At 41.9% G+C, this 22353-nt stretch overlaps 1 protein-coding gene across 1 annotated transcript in view; it reads right to left on the reverse strand.

Moving 5' to 3' along the window:
- Positions 1-4978, reverse strand: part of Agk (acylglycerol kinase) — a 79136-nt gene extending 74158 nt beyond the window's left edge. The window contains exons 1-2 of the mRNA XM_028859052.2: positions 4875-4978; positions 457-563 (exon numbers count right to left, since the gene is read on the reverse strand). Of these exons, the coding sequence (XP_028714885.1) occupies positions 457-557 (101 nt within the window). The 5' untranslated portion in view covers positions 558-563; positions 4875-4978. The remainder of the gene's footprint in view (positions 1-456; positions 564-4874) is intronic.
- Between the last annotated feature and the right edge of the window lie 17375 nt (positions 4979-22353).

Raw genomic sequence — 22353 nt, forward strand, 5'->3', positions numbered from 1 at the left:
ATCTCCTTTAAATTACCCCAGTCTAATGAAATAGATGAAGACGGTCACAGGAGATGGAGAAAGCAGAGCCAATAAATATCCAGCAACCAAGGGACGACAGATAGAGACCATCGTAGAGAAAAACTGGACAATCATCCCAAGAAGATAAACGAGTTTCAATTTCAATTTACTATTTACTTGGAAGAGGACTTTCTTCTGTCTAGAATGGGTCCTGATCACTTCAATAGCAAAGTGAATAAAAACTGCTTTCTTTCCAACCTCACTAACCACATGCATTGATGTGTAAGTCGTATAGTTAATTATATAGGTCAGGTTACAAGAAGTGTTTGTCTTTTTTACTTGAATAACTTTGTTTAACTACCATATTTTATAGAGACGTGCAGCTGAACAAAATTTCAGCCAGGCCCTTTGGATGGTTTTTGGTGGGATGCAGATGGAGGGGGTGTCAGAACTTACCAGTGCTTCCCATACAGCCAGTGACCTCCCCACGTCAGCAAGCAGAGCCCAGCTGTAGTTTTCTTCCAGTGATTTCGAAGTGTTTTAAAGAATGCAGTCATCTTCTCCTACAGATTTTATAGGCAGGAAAAGAAAAAAAAATTACCCAAGTTAATCATGGAGCATCCTATTATTCATTCCTCTAAGGTCTCCCCCTCCTGCCTTTCTTCCTTTTCTTGTTTTCTCTCCGCCACTTCTGCTGTGGTTCTTCTCATCTTTCCCTATCCAGTCTCATCACCAGCATCTTCTCATCCACTCACCCAACTCGCTTCCTTCTTTATTCACACATTTCCCCTTGACTCTCCTCCTTCCTTATCAATCTCCTTTCCCTATCCTATCAGAAGGAAGGAGGGGAGAAAGTGGAGATCTCCAGGCTTCCTCTGATGTCTGTCTTCTTACTGTCCCACTACAGCACTGTTGAGTATTTGTCCATTACATATGAGGGATCCAAAATACCAGCAACAGCTAATTCAAAACAGAAGACACCAGTTCTTCAATATGAAAATCAGCAAAGAACATGCAAAAAAAAAAACCTCAATGCACATGGCTAAGTAAAAAATGCTGAACTTACTAATCAGAGACATGTAAATTACAAAGAGCTATTATTATTCACATATAAAATTAAGTTTTAAATTATCATATTCACTGATGACAAAATACAACAAGATAGATACTCTCGCTTAATCATATAAGGAAGGTAAATTAGCTCCTATGGAAAAACAAAATGGCATAATATGCTTATTCTGTTTTTGTATGGCATCATTTGATGATATTTATAATTATTAATATGTTACTTAGCTAATCCACTAGAGTACACTCAGTGAATGTAGAGCTTTAGTCACTGCTAGAACCTACACATCAAGTAAGATCTGGCACATGACAGGCATTCTAGAAACATCTATCAAGTAAGTGAGTCACATAACAATTCAATTTTTTTTTAATGGAGAATTTTCACAGATGTAGAAAAAACAACTCAAAATACAATGTAAGTAAAATCAGGAAGGTAAAAGACATCTATAACCAGTGTTATCCCAATTATGTCAAATAGGACTATCAATCAAAATACCAGTAAAGAAAAGCAGAAGTTTTACATCATTTCCTCTAAAGTTGTAGGATGGTAAATGACATCTTAAAATTGCAACATATATGCAATGCTAAGTTTTCTAAAACAAATTATTATCTAAACAGATGAAAATTATTTCTCCCTTTAACTTCCCTTGGTTAAAATCCCTCCCCTAGGAAGAAACATCCACACTGCAGACATCAATGAAGCCATCCAGGCTAGTACAGAAAAAGAGCCAAAGGCCCATGTAAGTTTTGACCTCCCTCCATCTGGCCCTCAACACTTACTCATTCAAGAGGTCTTTAACAGATAACACCTGCTCTGCGTTAAGACACAGGGCAGGGAAGAGTTAAGTCCCACTCTCACATGCTCATAATAGTTAAATCCCTAAGTGCAATATAACCACACGAGCAAAGTCACAACACAGTAAGATAAATGTTCGGGGATGAGGACGGGAGTCCACAAAATGGGCCTACCTGGGATGGACCTGAAGGGGCCAAACAGAGCCCTACAGATTAGGAGTCACAAAGGGAAGGTGTTAGGAATACGCTATGGCCTAAACATCTGTGTTTCCAAACTTTTAAGTGGCTGTCCTAATTCTAACTGAAATGGTATTAGGTAGAAATAATGGGGCAATAAGGATGCTGTCCTCATGAATAGGATCAGCAACTCTCCAAGATGAGACACCAGCCAGATGTCACATTCCATCCACCCACAACTCACCATCTGAAGACACAGCAACAAGAGAGCCATTTGTAAACTAAGAAGAGTGTGTCACACCCAGTACAACCATCTTGGGTTCATACTTCCAGTTTGCACATTGTGAGAAATAAATTTTTGTTATTTAAGCCACCCCAGTTATGGCAACCTAAACAAACAAGTATACAAAGGTTATATGTGTGTGTGTGTGTGTGTGTGTGTGTGTGTGTGTGTGTGTATATACATATATGTGTATATATACACATATATGTATATGTGTGTGTGTGTATAAAGGCTACATACAAAATGTATACATACACACACATATATACCAAATTATGTTCTGAAAAACATAGGAAGGTAGTAGACTGAAAAGTAATTTCTCTTCTCACCCATAAATAAGACCAAGACTCCTGAAACAAAACATATTAACAAACAACAAAAAGAAAGGATATAAATCTATTTAATGTGAGTTTTACTTTACACAGAACCTTCAGAAATAAAACCCTGTGTATGTTAAATTTGATGAAGAGTAGAAAGTTGTACAGAAATATGATTGAATAAGGTGCCATGACTTAAAGACAATAACCAACAAGGTCTGTTTGTTCAGATCCTTCTGGGTCCCTTCATCTTAAGAGATAAAAGTAGTCACTTCCTGCACACATAAGACAGGCACCTCTAACATGAGGGCCTTATACAGGAAGTCCACTTCAGGTTAGAACAGCGACAACTTCCTGCTTACTGTTTCCTCAACTGCCAATGGACCACTTTGGGGATTAACATGCCCTACGCACCATCAAGAGAGTATTAAGTACAGGATAGCTTCTAGAACACTGGCTCTCAGCCTTTAGGATCCTTATTAAACCTTACTAGAATGCACAAAATTTGCTGGAAATGTGTATTCTTGGTTATTACCTCCCTTCCCCCAAAGATTCCTTTGTTCCAGAACTGAGTAATCATCTCACTTTTAGTTAGTTAGTTAGCAGTTACTACCATAATTGTAATGTAGGTGATAAAAACACCAGACTCTGAGAAACAGTAGTTTACAGATAAAAGATGGGGTGGCAGGAAGATCTGAAAAGACTTTGAGTCTGCACTAAGGGCTTTGGATATTATGTTGAAGACAATGGGGAAAAAAAAAAAACTTGAGATTTTTTAGCAGATAAACAACATAAATCATATTTGAGCAGCAGAATATAAAACAGACTCCTAGAACCTGAAAGTAAAGCTGAGAAGAGCCAGGGGGGGGGGCTGCCTAATTTCTAGGCAACTAAAGGGAGGAACAAGAGTCAACAAAGAATGTGGAGGTATTGGTCTGGCAGTGCTTGGTGACCAGCTGACTGCAGGAAGTGAGAGAGTTGTGTGTGTGTGTGTGTGTGTGTGTGTGTGTGTGTGTGTGTGTGTGTTGTGTGTGTGTCTGTGTGTGTGTGTTTGGGGAACAGGTCGGAATTTGATCTCAAGCCTTTGATTGATATTGCTGGTTTGTGGGAAAACAGTGTGCAGCTAAGGAGACAACAGCCTGTTACACCCGCCGGGCACACTCAAGTGGAGCCCAAACAGATGTCTGGACTTAGCTGTTTGGAAATAGGAGAAACTGGACACAAGCTACAGAACTGGGACTCACGCTTGTGGAGGCAAAGTATGAGGATTGCTAAAACTATCCAAGTGAAGGGCAGCATGGAAGGAACACCTGGAAGTCGAGAGCACTCTGACTGGACCGTCTTTTTAAACGCCACCCCTACCCCATGCAACTCCCCTTTTGTCATAAATGATCCATATATTATTAAAAGACGGGGAAACACGCAGGCGGCCTGGTGTGCAAAGAGGACTGGCCGAGGTGCCCGAACCAAATCCTTCCTTTGCCACAGGTAGTGAGACCCTGGGTAAGTCGATTAACTTCTTCACTAGTAAAATGAAGAAACGCCATCTGCCCTGGTTACTAAATTTGGCTGTCAAGATCAGCTGTGATGGGGTTGTGAATAAAATCTAAATTTTTCCGTATTTAAATTGTCTTTACAAATATGTATTACATTAGCAATGTATATTCCCTTCTCAGTAGCCAGAATTTTCATTCTCATTAAAGTCAGTTTAAAAAAAAAATCTCAAGTTCATGTTTAAATCAGCATATTTTTGCCTTCAAAGCTGGTTATCATCAATCCCATGAGCTCCCAAATTCCAACTGCAGCCCCTCTCCTGACAAGGAAGATGAGGATTTTCTCACTAAAGCAGAGCTCCTTGGGGCAGGTTCTCGCCATCTCCATCAGCAGAACCCAGTAAATGGAATGAATGAACCGAACCACCCATCAAACACTATCGATTCCGTTTTTGTTTCGGGGTACCCACAGTCCAAGTGGGGAGGCGTGGCTGACGAGGCCCACAAGATTAGGGACAGCTCTGGGGCTCGAACCAGCACACCTGAGTCGCAGGGACCGAGGCGCGCGCGCCACGCCAGACCGGCCCAGTCCCCTCCTCCCGCCGCACCGCAGCCAGCAACTGCACGGCCGATCCCCGGACGCCAGGCCGGTTCCTGAGACGCCCTGCTCAGCACAGCAACCCGCCGCTGCGCCCCACACCCGGGCCAACACACCAGCGGCCCACGCTCGCTCCCCGAACTCACCGCTGCCCGCCGCTCGGCGCCTGGCCTTTCCTGTGTGCTCTCGCGAAACTCTTCCTCCCTTCAGGGGGAAACCGCTACCGCTGCCCTCGGGTTCCGACGCGGGGCTGCGCCCGCCGGGCGGGGCCGAGCCCTCCCGTGACCTGGGAGCAGCCGCCGCCCTCCCATCTCTTTCTCTCCCTTACTCACTCATTCAGTCTCGCAGCCAGCCAGCCATCTATCGCCAGCCCTTCGTCTCTGGAAAGCACACAGTAAATAATACGAACACTTTTACGATTTGGAGCTAAATCAGAAAGTAATTAAGGAGTAAGGCCATTTTAGAGAGTGGTAAATGAAACAAAGAAAACCAAACCGGTTGCTAGGGAGTGTGGCGCCTGGGGGTACTGTGTTAAATTAAACAGCGGGAGTTTGAGCTCCCGGAAAGCGGGGAGAAGAGGATCAGGTCAGGATGCATAGAAGAAAGAGCAGGGTAGAGGAGAATCAGCCACAAAATCTGAGATGCACTAGGCCACTGTGAGGTAGGCAGAGGGAAGGGAGCTAGGGAGTGTGAAGGGGGCCCCAAAATAGCTGGACCTCACAGCAGCCATGACAAGCTGAGGGGCCTAGACACAGCTTCTGAGACACGCTTACTAGCAGGCAACACCCAGATCCAGGAAAAGCCATAAGCTGATATTACCCAGGGGTCCACCCAGGGATGAGGAAATACCTAACATTCCAACCATTAGGTGGCCAGATGTCCTTGAGTCTGGCACACACCTATTTTTGTTTTACAGATATCCCTGGACAACTGTCAGCCAATCAGGGTCCTGAACCCTGGAAACCTCCTCACTCCAACTTCTTGCTATGATAAAAATCCCACCCTGCCTGGGCTCAGGGCACCCTGCTCTCACCCTCTGCGTCGGACACAGAGGGACCAAGCTCCAGAGCTTGAAATAAAGGCTCTTTGCTTTTACATGCGGGATTCGGTCTCTGTGGTGGTCTTTTGGGGGTCCCCGCGATCTGGGCATAACTGGGAGAAGGAGAGAAATGAAGCAGAAGAGGTGGGCAGGAGATGGCAGAGCTAGGGAGGAGAGGCCACGGAGGTGTGGAGCCCCAGAAAATGTGTCTCCTCAAAATATAAAGACGGCTGAGCTGAAGATGATGGTCAGACGCAGGGGAGCTTCCTGCTTTCCCTCTATTTGCCTAAGACCAAGGCAGTTTACAAAGACTTTGTATCTTGCCACCACTCACTACCAGGGAGATGTCAACAAAACAGTACAGCTTTTGCTACAAAGAGAAGTTGTGGAAGTCTGTCTTGAGGGCAAGGCATGGCCATTGCTGTCTTGAAATGGGAACAGTTGTGTTGACTCACCCAAGATCATCACGAGATCGGACACGTTCACATTTGATCCCTAGTGGCCCACCTCTTCCACAGGATATACAAGCAAGTAAAGCGTGCTGGGGCCAGAGGGTCTGAGGAGTGTTGAGGAGGGGGGGCAACTTCTTGTGGCTTCCGGTATATTGCCCATGTTCCTGTAGGTAATCCCTCACCCCAATCAAATTCATTGATTCACAAATCACAAAAAGATTTCAGTGGAATCATTTCTTTGGGGGTCTGAAATTGTCACCATATCTGGAGAGAACAGGCCTTCATTTGCTGATGTTTCCTTAGGGAAAGTCAATAAGAAGTGAAATTATTCGGAGCCAAATATGAATGGTCATAGTTTTGGGACACAGATTCAAGTTGCCCTGAATGACACATTCCACCGTGGAAGAGGTTCGATGAACATTTATAATCACAGAATAAAATAAAGTCATAATTTATTTTAGGATGTCAGGTTGGCAGCTTACAGCAAAGCAGAGAAATCTCTTCCATGGGTTTCAGACCTTCCTAGATTTGGATGGGCAGAAGCTTACAGTTGTATCATTCCTAATGCTTTGCCTAGTAGTCATAAAGATGGGTTAGGTAGAGAGCTTGGTGGCAAATGGCTATTAAAGGTAAGCTAGAATGATTTTGGCTATCTCTCTGTGACATTCCATCTCTACATCGTGAAGTTCTCATCGGTCTGCAGACCCTTGAACACCAATATCTTTTTTTCTCAGAACTTTAGTCCACAAACAACAAAGGCTGACCGCTGAGGACAGCTTTAGGTCCTCATCAGCATTACGGGGATTGTTTAATGAACCAGTCTTTATCTGCCATGTATTCACCTTCCTCTAAACTGCTGCCAATAAAAAAAATCAATCCCGCCCCCACCCCACCCAACCCTACCCCCACCCACCCCTTGTGCATGCACGCTTTTCAGTCACCTCTCTAAATGTTATTGTTCTTTGTTGCAAGTGCTATTCAAGCCAGAGTCCTAAGCCACTGCTTTGAGCTTTCTCCTGGTGTTCAAATATTAATAATGACGCTTGTTTCTCATTGTTAATCTGCTTTTTTCTTCCTTCCTTCTGTCATTTTTCTTTCTTTCCATTTTGTTTTGTTTTGTTTTGTTTTTAATTTAAACTGGAGTCTCCCTCAAGGACAGAGAAATGATATTCCTTTCCCTGCAGAGGAACACACTTTGGACATGTCATTCAGTGGAGTAAATTCCATCAGCAGAGCTGTGGGATCTGGTTTACATCTTCCACATGTCTCTGGTCACAGTGCAGTGAGTAGATGAACAGAGTGTTGACACTGACTTCCAGACTGTTTAAATTCTGTACCAACAACCCCCGTCCGTGTTGGTGTGGGGATCGAGCCAAGCAGCACCGCTTTCTTCTCTCCTTCCATCGCTCTGTCATCCCCCTTCTCTTTAGAGGTGTATAATGGTCCTCATGGAGAGCTCTGAGGCTGGGCCCATCTTCAGTGCCCTTCAAAGTGCCCGCCCCCTCAGGGCTTGCAATTACTCTCCCAGGTCCTGTTTCATTCTTCTATAACTTAGACTCCACGTGCATGCTTGAAAGACATGAAAACATCCAAGGAGGCTAAGTGGTGTTGTTTAACTCTTTGTTCTTTGACTCTTTGACACCCCCCACCACCACCACTCAGCTCCCAAATAAATACACACGGAGGCTTATTCTTTCTTATGAATGCCTGGCTTTAGCTTGGCTAATTTCTAGCCAGCTTTCCATAACTTAAATCATCCCATCTTCCTTTTGCCTCTGAGCTTTTCCTTTTCTTACTTCTGTATATTTTACTTTCACTCTTACTCTATGGCTGACTATGTGGCTGGGTGGCTGGCCCCTAGCATCCTCCTCTCCTTATTCTTTTTCTCCTATTTATTCTCTCTGCCTATCCTTTCTCCTGCCTTGCTGTTGGCTGTCCAGCTCTTTATTAGACAAATCAGATGTTTTAGACAGGCACAGTAACACAGCTTCACAGAGCTAAACAAATGCAACATAAAAGAATGCAACACATCTTTGCATCATTAAATAAATGTTCTCCAGCATAAACAAATGTAGCACATCTTAAAATAATATTTTACAATAGCTAAGTACAGTAAAGCATATTCCATGTCCTAACTCTCACTGGGACCGTATGAACTTCTTACCACTCTCTCCACTTGTAAACTAGAAGATGAAGGAACATTGTATTTTTAAAGAATCCCTTAGACTGAGGGAGTCAGTGAATTACTTTCAGAATTTCTTTCCCGACCATCTAAAATGTTTATATTTGGAAATGGGTTTGTGCAACTGCTTCACTGCAGGCTAGAAGAACCTGAGATCTGTGGGATGGTCCACATGCTTTAGGTATTGGAGGAGGAGTTCCTGAAAATGGGAACAGGTGAACTTTGATACTTTTCCGATCAGAAAATGATACTTTAAAAAGCCTTAAAAATAATTGCATGCTCATGTGGTGTGTGTGTGTGTGTGTGTGTGTGTGTGTGTGTGTGTGTGTGTCTTTGTGTGCTTATGTCTGTGGGTATGTCCTTTTAGGGCTTATGTCTTTTTTTTTGTTGTTTTTTGGAACATATTCACCATGTTTTTTTTTTTTTAAATTTGAACAACTCTGATACATTTGCAATAATCAAGGAAAGTTGAAAGTCAATTGCATACCTGTAATCCCGCATTCAAGAAGCAAGCCTGGGTTACATAGTAAGATCCAGTCTCAAACAATTAAAAAATGAAATTCATAAAAAGGAAAGAAAACTTGAACTTGAATATTAAATATATTAAGGAACTGTTCATTTTACGGACCTGATGTTATTATTGTCTTGCTTCCTTTAAATTTTAGGGCTTATGTCTTGCTTTGGGTCTTATATGTGAAGGGAGCACTACACTCATTTCTGGGTTTAGGACCTCTGAAGACCAGAATCCAAAATTGCTGCCACATGGCCATCCCATGTGAGTGTGAACCTGACCTCATGGCCGTTCCATCTGAATGTGAATTTGACCTCATAGAATATTCTAATACTCTGAAGTTTGCCCATGGTTCTCTCCAAGAATCAGAAGGAATGTAATCCTGCAGACCCATTTTAGATTTCTGCTTTCCAAAACTGTGTTTTAAACTACTGAGTCCAGGGCAATTTGTCAAGCAGACACAAGATATTAGCATGCACTGTCTTGGAATACACTTTCTAGAGAATCCAAACTGGGCCAGGTTGATATTGCACTTTCGGTACATTAGTATTGTAGTTAATTATTCATATTCTGTGTTTGGTTTGTGTAAAGCCATTTGTGAGCTCCTGCACACATCCTCACTGCAAAGCTGTAATGTGTCCATGCCTCTCCTCTATTCATCCCCTATGGATTGAGTGTCCTCTGCAAACTCATGTTAAGGTTTAGTTGGAATTTTACTACCAGGTTGGAACGGTGAGAAGAGATGACACCTTTAATGAGGTAAGTAGAATGAGAACTCTGTCCTCATCAATGGAGTGATGTCATTATCAAGGAGCAGGTGCCTCAGAATTCTGTTCAGAGTTAGCCTCATTTTTCTTCTCATGAGTATTTGCCTATCCTACTACCCAAAGACTCATCAACTGAACTTCCCAGCTTCCAGAACCATGGCGTAAGTAAATAACTTTTTTTAAAAAAAAAAAAATGGTCATTTATAGCTGTGGTATTCTGTCTAGTCATAGAAAATAAACTTAAGATACCATAGAAAATAAAGTTAAGATAAGGCAAAAGAGACATGGAGATGTACACAGACAGAGACAAGGGCTTGGCATGTGCTCTTCCTTTCCTGTGTTCTTTGATCAGTATCAAATCACACGGAAAGAAGTTCTCAAAGAGCAGGAAAAGTAATCATTGGAAGCTACTGGAAGTTGCCCCTACCTGCTGTGGAATAATACTTTTTTTACACTGTGAAGACGTATTATTCTCATTGGTTTAATAAAGAGCTAACTGGCCAGTAGCTAGGCAGGAAGAGGTTGGGCAAGAGAACCAAACTAAGAGAATGCTGGAAAGAAGGGAGGGGGTCAACAGGAGTCACCAGCAAGAAGCAGAGGAAGCAGGAGATGAACATGCCATTCTGGAAAAAAAAAGTTACCACCATGTGGTAGAGCATAGATAATAAAAATGGGCTAATTTAAGATGTAAGAGCTAGTTAGTAACAAGCCTACACTATCAGCTGAGCACTTATAATTAATAATAAATCTCTGTGTGGTTATTTGGGAGCCAGCTGGCAGGACAGAGCTGACTGGTGGGACAAAGAAAAAGTCAGTACTTGCTTGTTATTTTTGGAAAGGAACATTTTGCACTATCAAAGATAGGGACTAGGATCTCTTTTCATATCTAGCACACTGCCACATAGGTACTTTCTATATAGTGGAAATGAGCTACACATTGAAAGCATGGGCTTTTGTTATCTATAAAATCAACCGGGGCTCTCTTGAAGACACTGAAGAACTATGACATTGGATACTGGAGATATTGAGTAAGTACCAGAATCACAAGAGTCTTACATCTGTCTCAGTATTTGGGGCATCCCCTTCCCACAAATAATCTCAGACTGTTGGATTATTTAAAGTCAGCTGTAGAGAGATGGAAGGTAGAAAGAAAGAGAAGTTCAGTCTAACCTTAGGTAAGACTATGTTTATTCATGGCGAGGGGACATCTTTGGAAGATGGGATGCAGTCCCTTATAGAGGCAGAAAAGACTTCTATAGGCAGCAAGGGAAGCTGGGAAGTGTAGTCTTTCAGCAGGAAACTATCACCGACCATGTTGAAATCCAGTAGCTTCCAGTCAGTTCAGATCAATCCTGAGATAACATTCCCTTGGCTCAGAAGGCATTAGAGAGAGATGATCTCTAAAAGTAGAGTGGGAAGTAACTGAGACAAGAGCAGCACAATCATTCAATAAGGAATATTTACATCCCAGTTGGTACCACCCCCCCCCCCCCCCCACCCCCGCTCCCCGAATTGCGGCTTAGCTCTGAAATATCTCCTGGGAATGTTATCAGAATATGGTAAAACTTTAGGAGACAGAACCTAGCTGGAGGAAGTAGAGCATTGTGGGTGTGACTGTGAAGGGCATGTTAGAACCCCAACCCTCACCCTGTTCCTTTGCTTCCTAGTCACAATGAGATGAGCATGCCCCCAACATCTGCAGTGTTCTGCCTTGCTAGAGGCAGAGTAATGATTTCAAATGACTATGGGCCCAAACCTTTAAAATTGTGGATACAAATAAATCTTTGCTCCTTTAACTTATTTTTCCCCCATTTTTCATATGTGTGTGTGGTGTGCATGTATGTATGCATGGTTTTGGGGGTGCTTCACATATGTGTGGGTGGGTGTATACATGCCTATGGAGGCCCAAGGCCAATGCTGGTCATCATCCTCCTTCATTCTTTCACCTTATTTGTGGAGGCAGCAGGATCTCTCAGTCAAACCTGCAGCTCATCAACATAGCTAGTCTTGCTAGCCAGCTTGCTCTAGAGATACCCCATCTCTGCCTTCAGAAGCTGGGATTATAATGGACTGCCATACCAAACTAGCATTTGTGTGTGTTTCTGGGTGTTCAAATTTGAGTCCTCACACTTGTGAGGCAAGTGTTTTCACTATTGATCCATCTTCTCAGCCTCTCCTTTGAAAAGATATTTATTTATCTTATGTGTGTGTGTTTTGCCTGTGTGTGTATGTGTGCACCATATGCTTGCCTTGTGCCTGCAGAGGTCAGAAGAGGGTGTAGGTCAGAAGAGGGTGTAGGATCCCCTAGAACTGGAATTACGGATGATTGTGAGCCACTGTGTGAGTGCTGGCAACCAAACCCCAGTCCTCTGCAAGAGCAATAAGTGTTCTTAACCACTGAGCCAACTCCCTAGTCTGAAACTTAATTTTGTGATATATTTCGTCACGGTGAAAGAATGCTGACACTTCCCGTACACAACCTCTGAGAAGAAAGAATGAGGGGGTATGTGGCTATACCATGGGAGAAAGAACCAAGATTTTAAAAGGCTCCATATCTCAATTTTTCTCATGAATGAGAATATTTAAATCAATATTGCCACACACACACCATACTTGCCATTCCTTACATAGAATTTGTAGTGCCTGGTGAACTCATTGTCCTAGAATTTGAAGGTTATAAGTGAAAAGAAGATATGAAGAAAGTCTATTAGAATAAACAAACCAAAATCCCAGCTTCTTTCACTGTTTGTGGTGGTTTGAATAGGAATTGCCCCCCCCCCCACCGCCACCACAATAGACTCATGTGTTTGAGTATTTGGCCCATAGAGTGTGGCACTATTAGGAGGTGTGGCCTTGTTGGAGTAGGTGTGGCTTTGTTGGAGGAAGTGTGTCACTGGCTTTGAAGTCTTAGAAACTCAAGCCAGGTCTCGGCCTGCTGCCTGAGTATTCAGATGTAGAACTCTCAGCTCCTTCTCCAGCACCATGTCTGCCTGCACACTGCCATGCTTCCTACCATGACAATAATGAATTAAACCTCTGAAACTGTAAGTGAGCCCCAATTAAATGTTTTCCTTTATAAGTGTTGCCATAGTCATGGTGTCTCTTCACAGTAACAGAAACCCTAAGACACTGTTGATTCATAACTCCATTTATAACCACCATGTTGTATCAAAGTATAGTTCCCATTTTACTTCCTTTTCTGGCATCCATTTATCTCAACCTTATTCCTTATGGGAGCATAATTCTGTTCAGGACACCACCTTCCTGTCCCCTGCTTACCGGTGACTGTCACAGGCAATTATTTCACCCATTACCCACTAGTTTACTCTCACTTGCAGTAACCATAGCAATTCCTCTTTTTGCCCATTTGATTAGACTAGCAATTAGTCATGTAGCCCAATTTAGTCCAACGAGTCTTGAGGGGAAGTCTGATGAGAGATCCCTAAGAGAGTGTTCATTCTCACATGGAAGGCTTCAACAAGATTATGATGATTGGTTTTAAGAACATCATGCTAGGTGAAATAAGCCAGTGGCAAGACTGTATGTTGTATGACCCTACATACATAAAACATCCAGAACTAGAAAACATGTAGGAATGGAAAAGGATTAGATGTTGGGGTGGGGGCAGTAATGAGAATGACTGTTCTAAATATGGATATAAAGGAAAATGTTCTCAGTGTGGATATGGTGGTGGCTGCATAGCTCTGTGACTATATTAAAACTATGAATCACAAACTTTAAATGGGTGAAATGTATAAAAGAAAAGGAAAGGAAAGAAGAGGGGAATAGATGAGAAGAGAAGAGAGAAGAGAGAAGAGAAGAGAAGAGAAGAGAAGAGAAGAGAAGAGAAGGGAGGGGAAGGGAAGGGAAAAAAGATGGCTCTGGAGCTGGAGAGATGTCTCGTGGTTAAGCACACCTGGGTTTAGTTCCCAGCACTGATATGGCAGGGGTAACTCCTGTTCCAAGGATCTGACACTCTCTTCTGGCCTCAATGGGCACTAGGCACACACATGGTGCACATATGTGTAAGCAGGCAAGCACTCGTACACATAAAATAAAACAGAATTTTTAAAAAGATGGTCCCACATTTTGCTCTATAGGATCATACATATCTATATGATGTCAGAAACTGATACATCATCACTCATCCACGAAGGGAGCCAGTCTGAGGCAGAGCCACTTCACAGAGGATGACAGAAGAAAGAGGTAGAAAGAACCAGGATCCTTACTGATATCATGGAACCAAGAGGTCAGTCTGTGTCTGGATTCTGCCAAAATTCCATACATCCTATTAGGTAAAAATAATGAATTCTGTTTAGATCCAAGGCAGGAGCCATGAGCACTAATTGACAAGTTATAAACCACAAGCTGTTGGTGGCCAGAGTGAGGACAGTGTTTTTAATAGGACAAGTAGAGGCTTTAAGGCAGGAAATAAGTGAAAATCAATCGTAGAAATAGCTGGCAGACAGCAGTGCAATGTGTGCTTAACCTTTTACTGTTCTTGATTCATTCCCCAGTCATGTTGATTGTTCTTAGACCGGGCGTATGCTCCTTTACCATAGAGGCATTATCAGTAACGGGGAAGAGTTCCAGGAAAAAGGTGTCGGGAGGCGTGTCTGCCTGTTGGTAGACTTTCCTGTGTCTCCTCAGATGAATTCTGTGATGGGAGCAGATGCTCCCCAGTGTAAGCGCTTCTATCATGGAAAATGTGAGCAAATTCTTTTAACATTCACTTTAGTGTATTTACTCACTCTATGCACACAGATACTTCTTTAGACTCTGTGTTTCCTGCAAAAAAAAAAAAAAAATACGAAGTGATGTTCTTGTGGTATTTATGCTTAAAATCCTTTCCTTATTATGACCTTTAATATCCACTGAATCTACAGCTACCAGATTGGAAATATGTAAATGAGGCCTTTCAAGAAACCAATGGCTTCCTAGGAGACAGAATATTTTCCGTATCATTGCATGGGATTTTTAGAGAACCCTCCGTGAAGTTCCTTGTCACCTGTGTCTACCAGGGCTCTTTCCTTGTTTTAATGTGTCTCCTTGTCATCCTGTGCCACCTCTTCCTCACCTCACTTGGGCCCCAGCTGGCAATTGCAGCTGCCTGTTCTGTATGACAGTTTAAAAGGACAAAGACCAGCCCTAGGATGTAGCAGGGTCTACAGTACTGTTCCGCAAAGCCCTGGCTCCCAGATAATCCAATTTCTATGTATTCTGAAACAAGAAGGGGAAAATTCTACCTGTAATGCATTTATTTTTGTTTTTAGCTTGGTGGTTGTTTTTCCCTTTTAGAAGCATAACATCCGTCAGTTTCTTAACGGTTTGGTTTGCTTTCTAGAAATTCTTGGTTTAATTCTATAAAAATATAACACCTGAAATGAATTGGGTTATTAGCTTATTAAATAATGTTGCTAAGATAAACCCATAAATGATAATTTCTTCCTGATAAAGAGGTTACAAAATTAATTTTCCAGAAAATAAAATACAGGTAAATTGTTTGGTCCACATTGTTAATAATTGGCTATTTGTGTTAATGTGTTACTTGAAATCTATAAAAAAGGATCCTCTTTTTAAGATTTTATAAAATACTCAAGAGTATTACCTAAAGTTTACCTTTTCAAATCCTATAGAGATTGTATTTAATGCTTTTATAATTGGCATATGTAAAAAAGGACCATGGAAACAAAAGCTGATGATAGAATTGCTCAAATATTATTGCTTTCATATTTTAAATTCAAAATGGTGCTGATATATAGAACTGGAGGCTTTGGAAGTACAGAAAAAAAAAAGGTGTTTTGACAAACAGTTTTATCAATGATAAACAGCCTAAATTAAAAATAAAATTATATGGGATTGAGATTGGAAGATTATTGGATTCTGGTGCTAGATATATCTATAATTTCACAAGAATCCTGAGATCCCAATTGGCCCCTTAAAAATTCTACCTCTAACCTACAAGGTATCGGCACAGCTCAGGCGCCATTACAAAACAGGCTACTTTTAAATTAGAAGGATGAAGAAAGTCATACAGGAACTTTTCAACCCTTTGTGCCACCTGACATTCCAGTAAACTTGTGGGGACGGGATGTGTTAAATGGTATGAGAACAGTGCTTACTACACAGCCTGTACAACAGATGCTAAAGAGTCAGGGCTACTGCCCGGGCAAAGGCTTAGGGAAAATGTTGCAAGGAGACCCGCTCCCTGTGGCAGACAAAAACTGTGTCACTAGGGGTCCTGGCGATACTAGAGGATTAGGATCTTTTCCATAGGGGTCACTGCACAGCAGCCTTCAATAATACAACCGATAAAAATCACTTGGAAGAGTGATGACCCTGTATGGGTGGAGCAGTGGCCCCTTGCTAAGGAAAAATTGGAGGCTGCGTATGCATTGGTTAAGGAGCAGTTAGATGCTGGACATATCATTCCTTCCACTTCACCTTGGAACTCACCTATATTTGTTATTAAAAAGAAATCAGGAAAATGGAGGCTGTTACAGGATCTTAGAGCTGTAAATAAAACCATGCTTCTCATGGGAGCAACACAGCCTGGCTTGCCTGCCCCTGTGGCAATTCCTAAGCATTGGCATTTAATTGTGGTTGACTTGAGGGATTGTTTCTTCACCATTCCTTTGCATCCCGAGGACAGTCCTCGCTTTGCTTTCAGTGTTCCTTCGGAAAATCTTAAGGAACCTTATCAGAGATATCAGTGGGTGGTATTGCCTCAAGGAATGGCCAACAGCCCTACTATATGTCAAATTTATGTGTCTTTGGCCCTAGCTCCAGTTCGAAAAGCTTTTCCAGGTGTTTATATAATTCACTATATGGATGATATATTAATGGCTGCTAAAGATAAAAAACTTGTTTTTGATGCTTTTCTTATTTACAAGAGGTTCTTAGCTTGGCTAACTTACAAATAGCCCCAGAAAAGGTACAGGTATCTTTTCCCTATCATTATTTAGGTCATGAATTGTTACGCACGGGCATACGCCCACAAAAGATTACTCTGCGTATGGATCAGCTACGCACACTTAATGATTTCCAAACCTTTCTGGAGATATTCAATGGCTTCGCCCACTTTAAATTCCAACAGGTCAGCTTTGCCCCTTGTATGATGTCTTAAAGGGCGACCCTGACCCTTCATCTCCCCGTAAATTAACAGCTGAAGGACGTGTAGCCCTACAACGTGTACAAGAGACCCTGAAACAGGCTCACGTGCAGTATATAGATCTTAATTCTCCCTTATTGTATTTGTGTAAAGAATCATTGTCTTCATGCTTTTGCTTACATGGGAATGCCAAAATGCATAAAAACTGATAATGGTCCCGCCTACAGTAGTACGGGATTTTCAAAACTCTGCCAAGATTTTTCTATTGTTAATAAGACTGGTATTCCTTATAATCCTCAAGGGCAGGCTATAGTAGAACGCTGCCATCGTACCTTAAAAACTTATATTGCTAAAGTAAAAAAGGGGGAGTTAGGGGCTCATCTTTCCTCTCCACATTCTATTCTTTCCCTTGTTTTATATATTTTAAATTTTTTATCGGTGGATTCTGCTGGAGTATCTGCTGCAGATAAGCACTGGAGGGCTCCTGTTGCAAATCATCCTCTGGTGCAATGGAAAGATCTTTCTACTGGCACTTGGAGGGGACCCGATCCGGTGTTGGTGTGGGCCCGGGATCTGTTTGTGTCTTTCCACAGGACAATGAAATTCCTCTCTGGGTTCCTGAACGCTGTGTGCGCCCTGTGGCTGCTGCTGAATCCCAACATGGCAGAGACCTATTGGGCCTTCATAAAAAACTCTCCCCTTCTGATGCCAATGGGATTGAGAGCCCAATACGGCCAGCCTTGGCAAACATTATTCTAAGCCTAGGAACTGTAGCCATGTGGTTGGATTCCTCAGAAGGTAATGTATGGTAACTTTTTTCAAAAAACATTGAGAATGTACCACACCTTGGAGATTAAGGATAACTCTGAAGTCAATGAACTTCAGTTGTAAACAGTAGCATACCAGCTAAGCCTTTTTCGCATTTTGCAACCCCCCTCAAGCTGGTGTAGTACCTACTTTTCAGGAATGGCTCTGTGCAACATTTATTTGCCTCCTGAAATTCATCTAGCCTTTTTGAAGATACCTCAAAATTTGTGAGCCTGAATGTAGCCATTATTGAGGCCATTAGTTCCGCTCCTTGTTTGCTGTTTTTGTTTTCTGTTTTCTTTGTTTCTCAGTTGTTCTCTTGCAGACCTGCCAGCCTAAGTAGTGCTGGGATCAAGAAAAATGGGCCTTGGTGGTTCGTGTTCCTGGAGCCGTGTCCATGCCAGTGGACCGTAGCAGCTAGACACAGATGATGCTCACACGCTCCAGAAGAGACTCTGACATCGCTGTTGCCGTTGTTGCTGTTATAGCAGTGGTGGCCACTGCTGCTATTGTTTCTGGATTGCTATTTCATATTTGGTTACTACAGCTAGCACAATGGAGACCCTGGCAGCAAAAGTAGCTACCACAGTTAGTTAATCTTTCTTCTTATTGGGCATGACAAATTTAATTCCACTTTTATACATTATAATTGGCTTTGAAAGTTGTAAAATTATTAAAACTCAAGTTCCATTTGCTTATGGGATACCACCTTACAAGGACTCCAATTTGCAGTAAGGCTCGTTTAAGAAGGGAATGGTTCAATTGCCTTTAGCCTCCTGGCTATGGTGGGTTCGGACTTCTGTTGGTCTTTTCTGTGTCGCACAGATTGCAAGCCCAGTGCCACTTTGAGATCTTTGGCAGCAGTCACTCTACAGCTCACATGGTTGAGTCTGTATGATAATGAGTATTCAGAGACGGGTAATGCTTGGGGGCTGCCACCAACCTAAGACAGAGCACTTGTGTGGCCTGGGCAAGTGTCTCTATGACGGGTAAGGTGGTCTGCTGGTCCCACGCAACCTAAGTCAGAAGCTCATTTAATAAAAAGGGGGAACTGTGGGCGCCATGGGCCCTGGCCCCCGGCCCCCGACTGGGAGTGGCTGCAGCCTTGCTTGCTTGACCTTGATCAGATGTCCTCCCTATTCGGATTCCCTACCGGTATCCACCCTTCTGAATGCTTAAGGGAAGTTCCTTGTTGTGTATCCTGCATTTTGGGCAGTTAACTACTTAGATGCAAGAATATAGAACATTGAGTCTGGAATGTGGACCATTGACAGCGAACTTCTGCCCTCCGGGGGTTCCTCCATTTGTGCTGTAAGCCTGTACGTATTTAAGGTTTCTTCCCTCTTTCAATAAACGGCATTCGACATCCAATCGTACGGATGACCCGCTGTCTTTTGTCTCTATTTTTTAATCCGCAGCCCTTCGCTCAGGCAAGGTGAACGGTTATCGGTAACGCGGGCGTTACCGCAACATGTGGTGATATATTGTGTACCCCAACAAAGCTTATCTGGGGCTCAGAGGACAGAACCAAGCCACAAAATTAGACATAGAGGTCAGATAGTGGTGGCACACATCTTTAATCCTATCACTCAGGAGGCAGAGATCTGTCTGGATCTCTGTGAGTTCAAGGCCGCACTGGGCTGCATGAGAGAAACAGAACCAGGCAGTGGTAACACACGTCTTTAATCCCAGGACACAGAAAGGTATATAAGATGTGAGGAAACAGGAACTCGCTCTCTTGAGGCCGAGGATTTCATAGAGGTAAGCTAGCGGCTGCCTGTTCTGCTTCTCTGATCTTTCACCTTTCACCCCAATATCTGACTCTGGGTTTTTTGTTATAAGACTTTTTAAGATTCATATTATACTTACCTATATGACCAAAGGACCAAATTGTTTTTAAAAAATCATTTGACTGTAGTATATTAATATTTTAATGTTTCTAATAATAATTCAATTCACATTCTTTCTGAAGTAAGGACGACAACCATTTGACTTACAAATATTTTCTGGTTTCTTTTGCATTTGGCTACTGAAACATTTTGACATTAAAAGAAAATCTTGAACTTCATATAATTAAATTTTAGATATACTCTGATAAAGTCCTCTAGTTACCAAACCTTTTCCAATATTGCCCATTAGTTTCCTATTGATTTTCTCCCTAGACTGATCCTTTAAAACCCATCTATAATAATTTGTATATATGTATATCCCTGTATGTATTTGCATGTATGTGTGAAGTGTGTTCACATGTGTAGAAGCCAGAGGTCAATGTTGGGTGTCTTCCTCAATTGCTCCCCACCTTATTTTTTTATAGGGCCTCTCACTGAATCTGGACCTCACCAATTTGGGTAGATTAGATGGCTAGCAAGTCCTAGGGTCCCTCCCATGCCCTCCTTCCCAGTGCTGGTGTCACAGGCATACACCACCCATTTTTCACATGGGTGCTAGGATCCGAAGTCAGGCCCTCATGCTTGAATGACAAGCACTTTACTGACTGAGCCACCTCCCTAGCCCGCTACCATTATTTTTATTTATATCAGAACATACCAAACTCTTTCCAGCCTCAAGGTCTTCACATCATCATTCCATTTAGTTAGCAACTAACTTTCATTCATCCTCCTGTGCTCAGCTCAGCATTTTCACCCAAGAAAACTCTCTCAAGCATATACATGTATGATTCCTCTGGGTGGGAGTATAGCTCAAGGCCAAAGCAAACACAAAAGGACTCTGGAGAACCGAAATGTCCCCGCACAATAGACAAGTGCAAGACCCTTGGTTCAATCCCCAACACCATAAAAGTCGTTAAATATAAAATAAATAATGGGGGCTAGAGAGATGGCTCAGAGGTTAAGAGCACTGCTTGCTCTTCCAAAGGTCCTGAGTTCAATTCCCAGCAACCATATGGTGGCTCACAACCATCTGTAATGAGATCTGGTATCCTCTTCTGGCCTGCAGGGATATGTGTACTCTATACATAATAAATAAATAAATTAAAAAAAATAAATAATGAACTTATTCCTAACTCTTTTCTAGCTTTCTCATTATAGATTGGTCTCATAGTAACTGTAATTATATATTTAATCGTTTAATTATTTATTGTATATCTAGCATCCTCTCCTTGATGGCATTTCTAATTATACAAGAGAGATAATATTGTTTTTCCTGCAAAAGACCCATTTCCTCATGTACATATAATAACTACTTGATAAGGTTGAATGAGTGAACAAGCCAAGAGCACCCTTAATGTCCTCCCCTGGTGCCACATACAAAGACCATGCATAGCTACTCAAACTTAATGGCTGACATCACTCTCCTCCACTGCAAGCTCAGAAGAGAATTCAGCTTCCTCCCCTCTATGACTCTTCCACCCACCCACACTCTGGAGGGCACCTACTTCTCCCACACTATGAGAAATCTGCTCATTGGTCATCTCCTTTGCCTACTGTTTTTCCTTTTTAACAGAGAACCCACTTAAGACATCAAACAGAGATACACCAGAATCTACCCTTTATAATCCTTGTTTTCCTCATTTCAATTTTGATTTTCCATATAATTTACATGCAGTCAAATGCACCCATAGTAAGATGGGTGACTTTTGTAAAGGTAAACACTCCCAGTGAAGTTATAGAATATTTCTATCATCACCAGGTGCTAATGCTTCCCAGTTAACCTTCGCATACTTCTCAGTCCGTGCCCTGCACCACACAACCTCTATTTCCTGTCACCACCCATTCCATTTGTCTCTTTCTGAGTCACCTATAACTGCAGCCCCACGGCATCTAATGTTTTGCTTCTGGCTTCTTTCTCTCAGCACAGTGCCATATCAATGCCGTGTTCCTTTTATGAATGAGTTGTCACCTGTCCTATGGACTTGTTACAATTTGTTCGTCCATTCACTGGTTGAGGGATAGTTATATGTAATTTTTTCCTACCATGAATAAAAGTGGATTCAACGTTTGCATACACATCTGTGTGGGCATGTGTTTGTGTTTTCATTCTGGGTAGATAAAGTTGTAGCTGGATTGTACAGTTAAGTGCATACTTAACTTTTTAAGACATGGCCAACCTGTTTTCCAACCTGCCTGAAATTTCATATTCCTAGAAATTGTGACACACATTACTACATTTATGTCAGTTTTTTTATTTGAAGACATCCTGACTTGTATAATCATCTACAGTAGATCTTCCTTGATGAAGCAGCTGTTTGAATGTTTTTTACATTTGAAAAAGGTAATCTTTTTCTCCTTGAATTGTAAGAACTCTTTATACATCTTGATTTCAAGTTCTCCTTCATATGTTTTGCAAATATTTTTACCAGTCTATACTTTGCCTTTTCATTTTGATAATAGTACCTTTAGAAGAATAAGATCTTTAAAGTTTAGTAAAGATAACTTAGTGATTTTTTTCATTCATAGTGTGCATGTTTATATGGCCTATTTAAGAATCTTTTGCTTAACTTAAGATATTAAGATTTTCCCCATATTTCATTTTAAAAGTTTTATGATTTTTCACTTTTATGTTTAGGTCTCACATCTGTGTTAAGCTAGTGTCTTAGTTAGGGTACCTATTGCTGTGAAGAGACACCATGACCACAGCAACTCTTATAAAAAAAAAACATTTAATTGAGATGGCTTGCTTATAATTTCAAAGGTCCAGTCCATTATCATCATTACAGGGAGTATAGTAGTAGGCAGGCTGACGTGGTGTTAGAGTAGTAGCTGAGAGTCCTACATCTTGTAGGCAATAGGAAGTCAAC

This window comes from Peromyscus leucopus, chromosome 3 (genome assembly GCF_004664715.2).
Source record: "Peromyscus leucopus breed LL Stock chromosome 3, UCI_PerLeu_2.1, whole genome shotgun sequence".
NCBI classification, from domain to species: Eukaryota; Metazoa; Chordata; class Mammalia; order Rodentia; family Cricetidae; genus Peromyscus; species Peromyscus leucopus.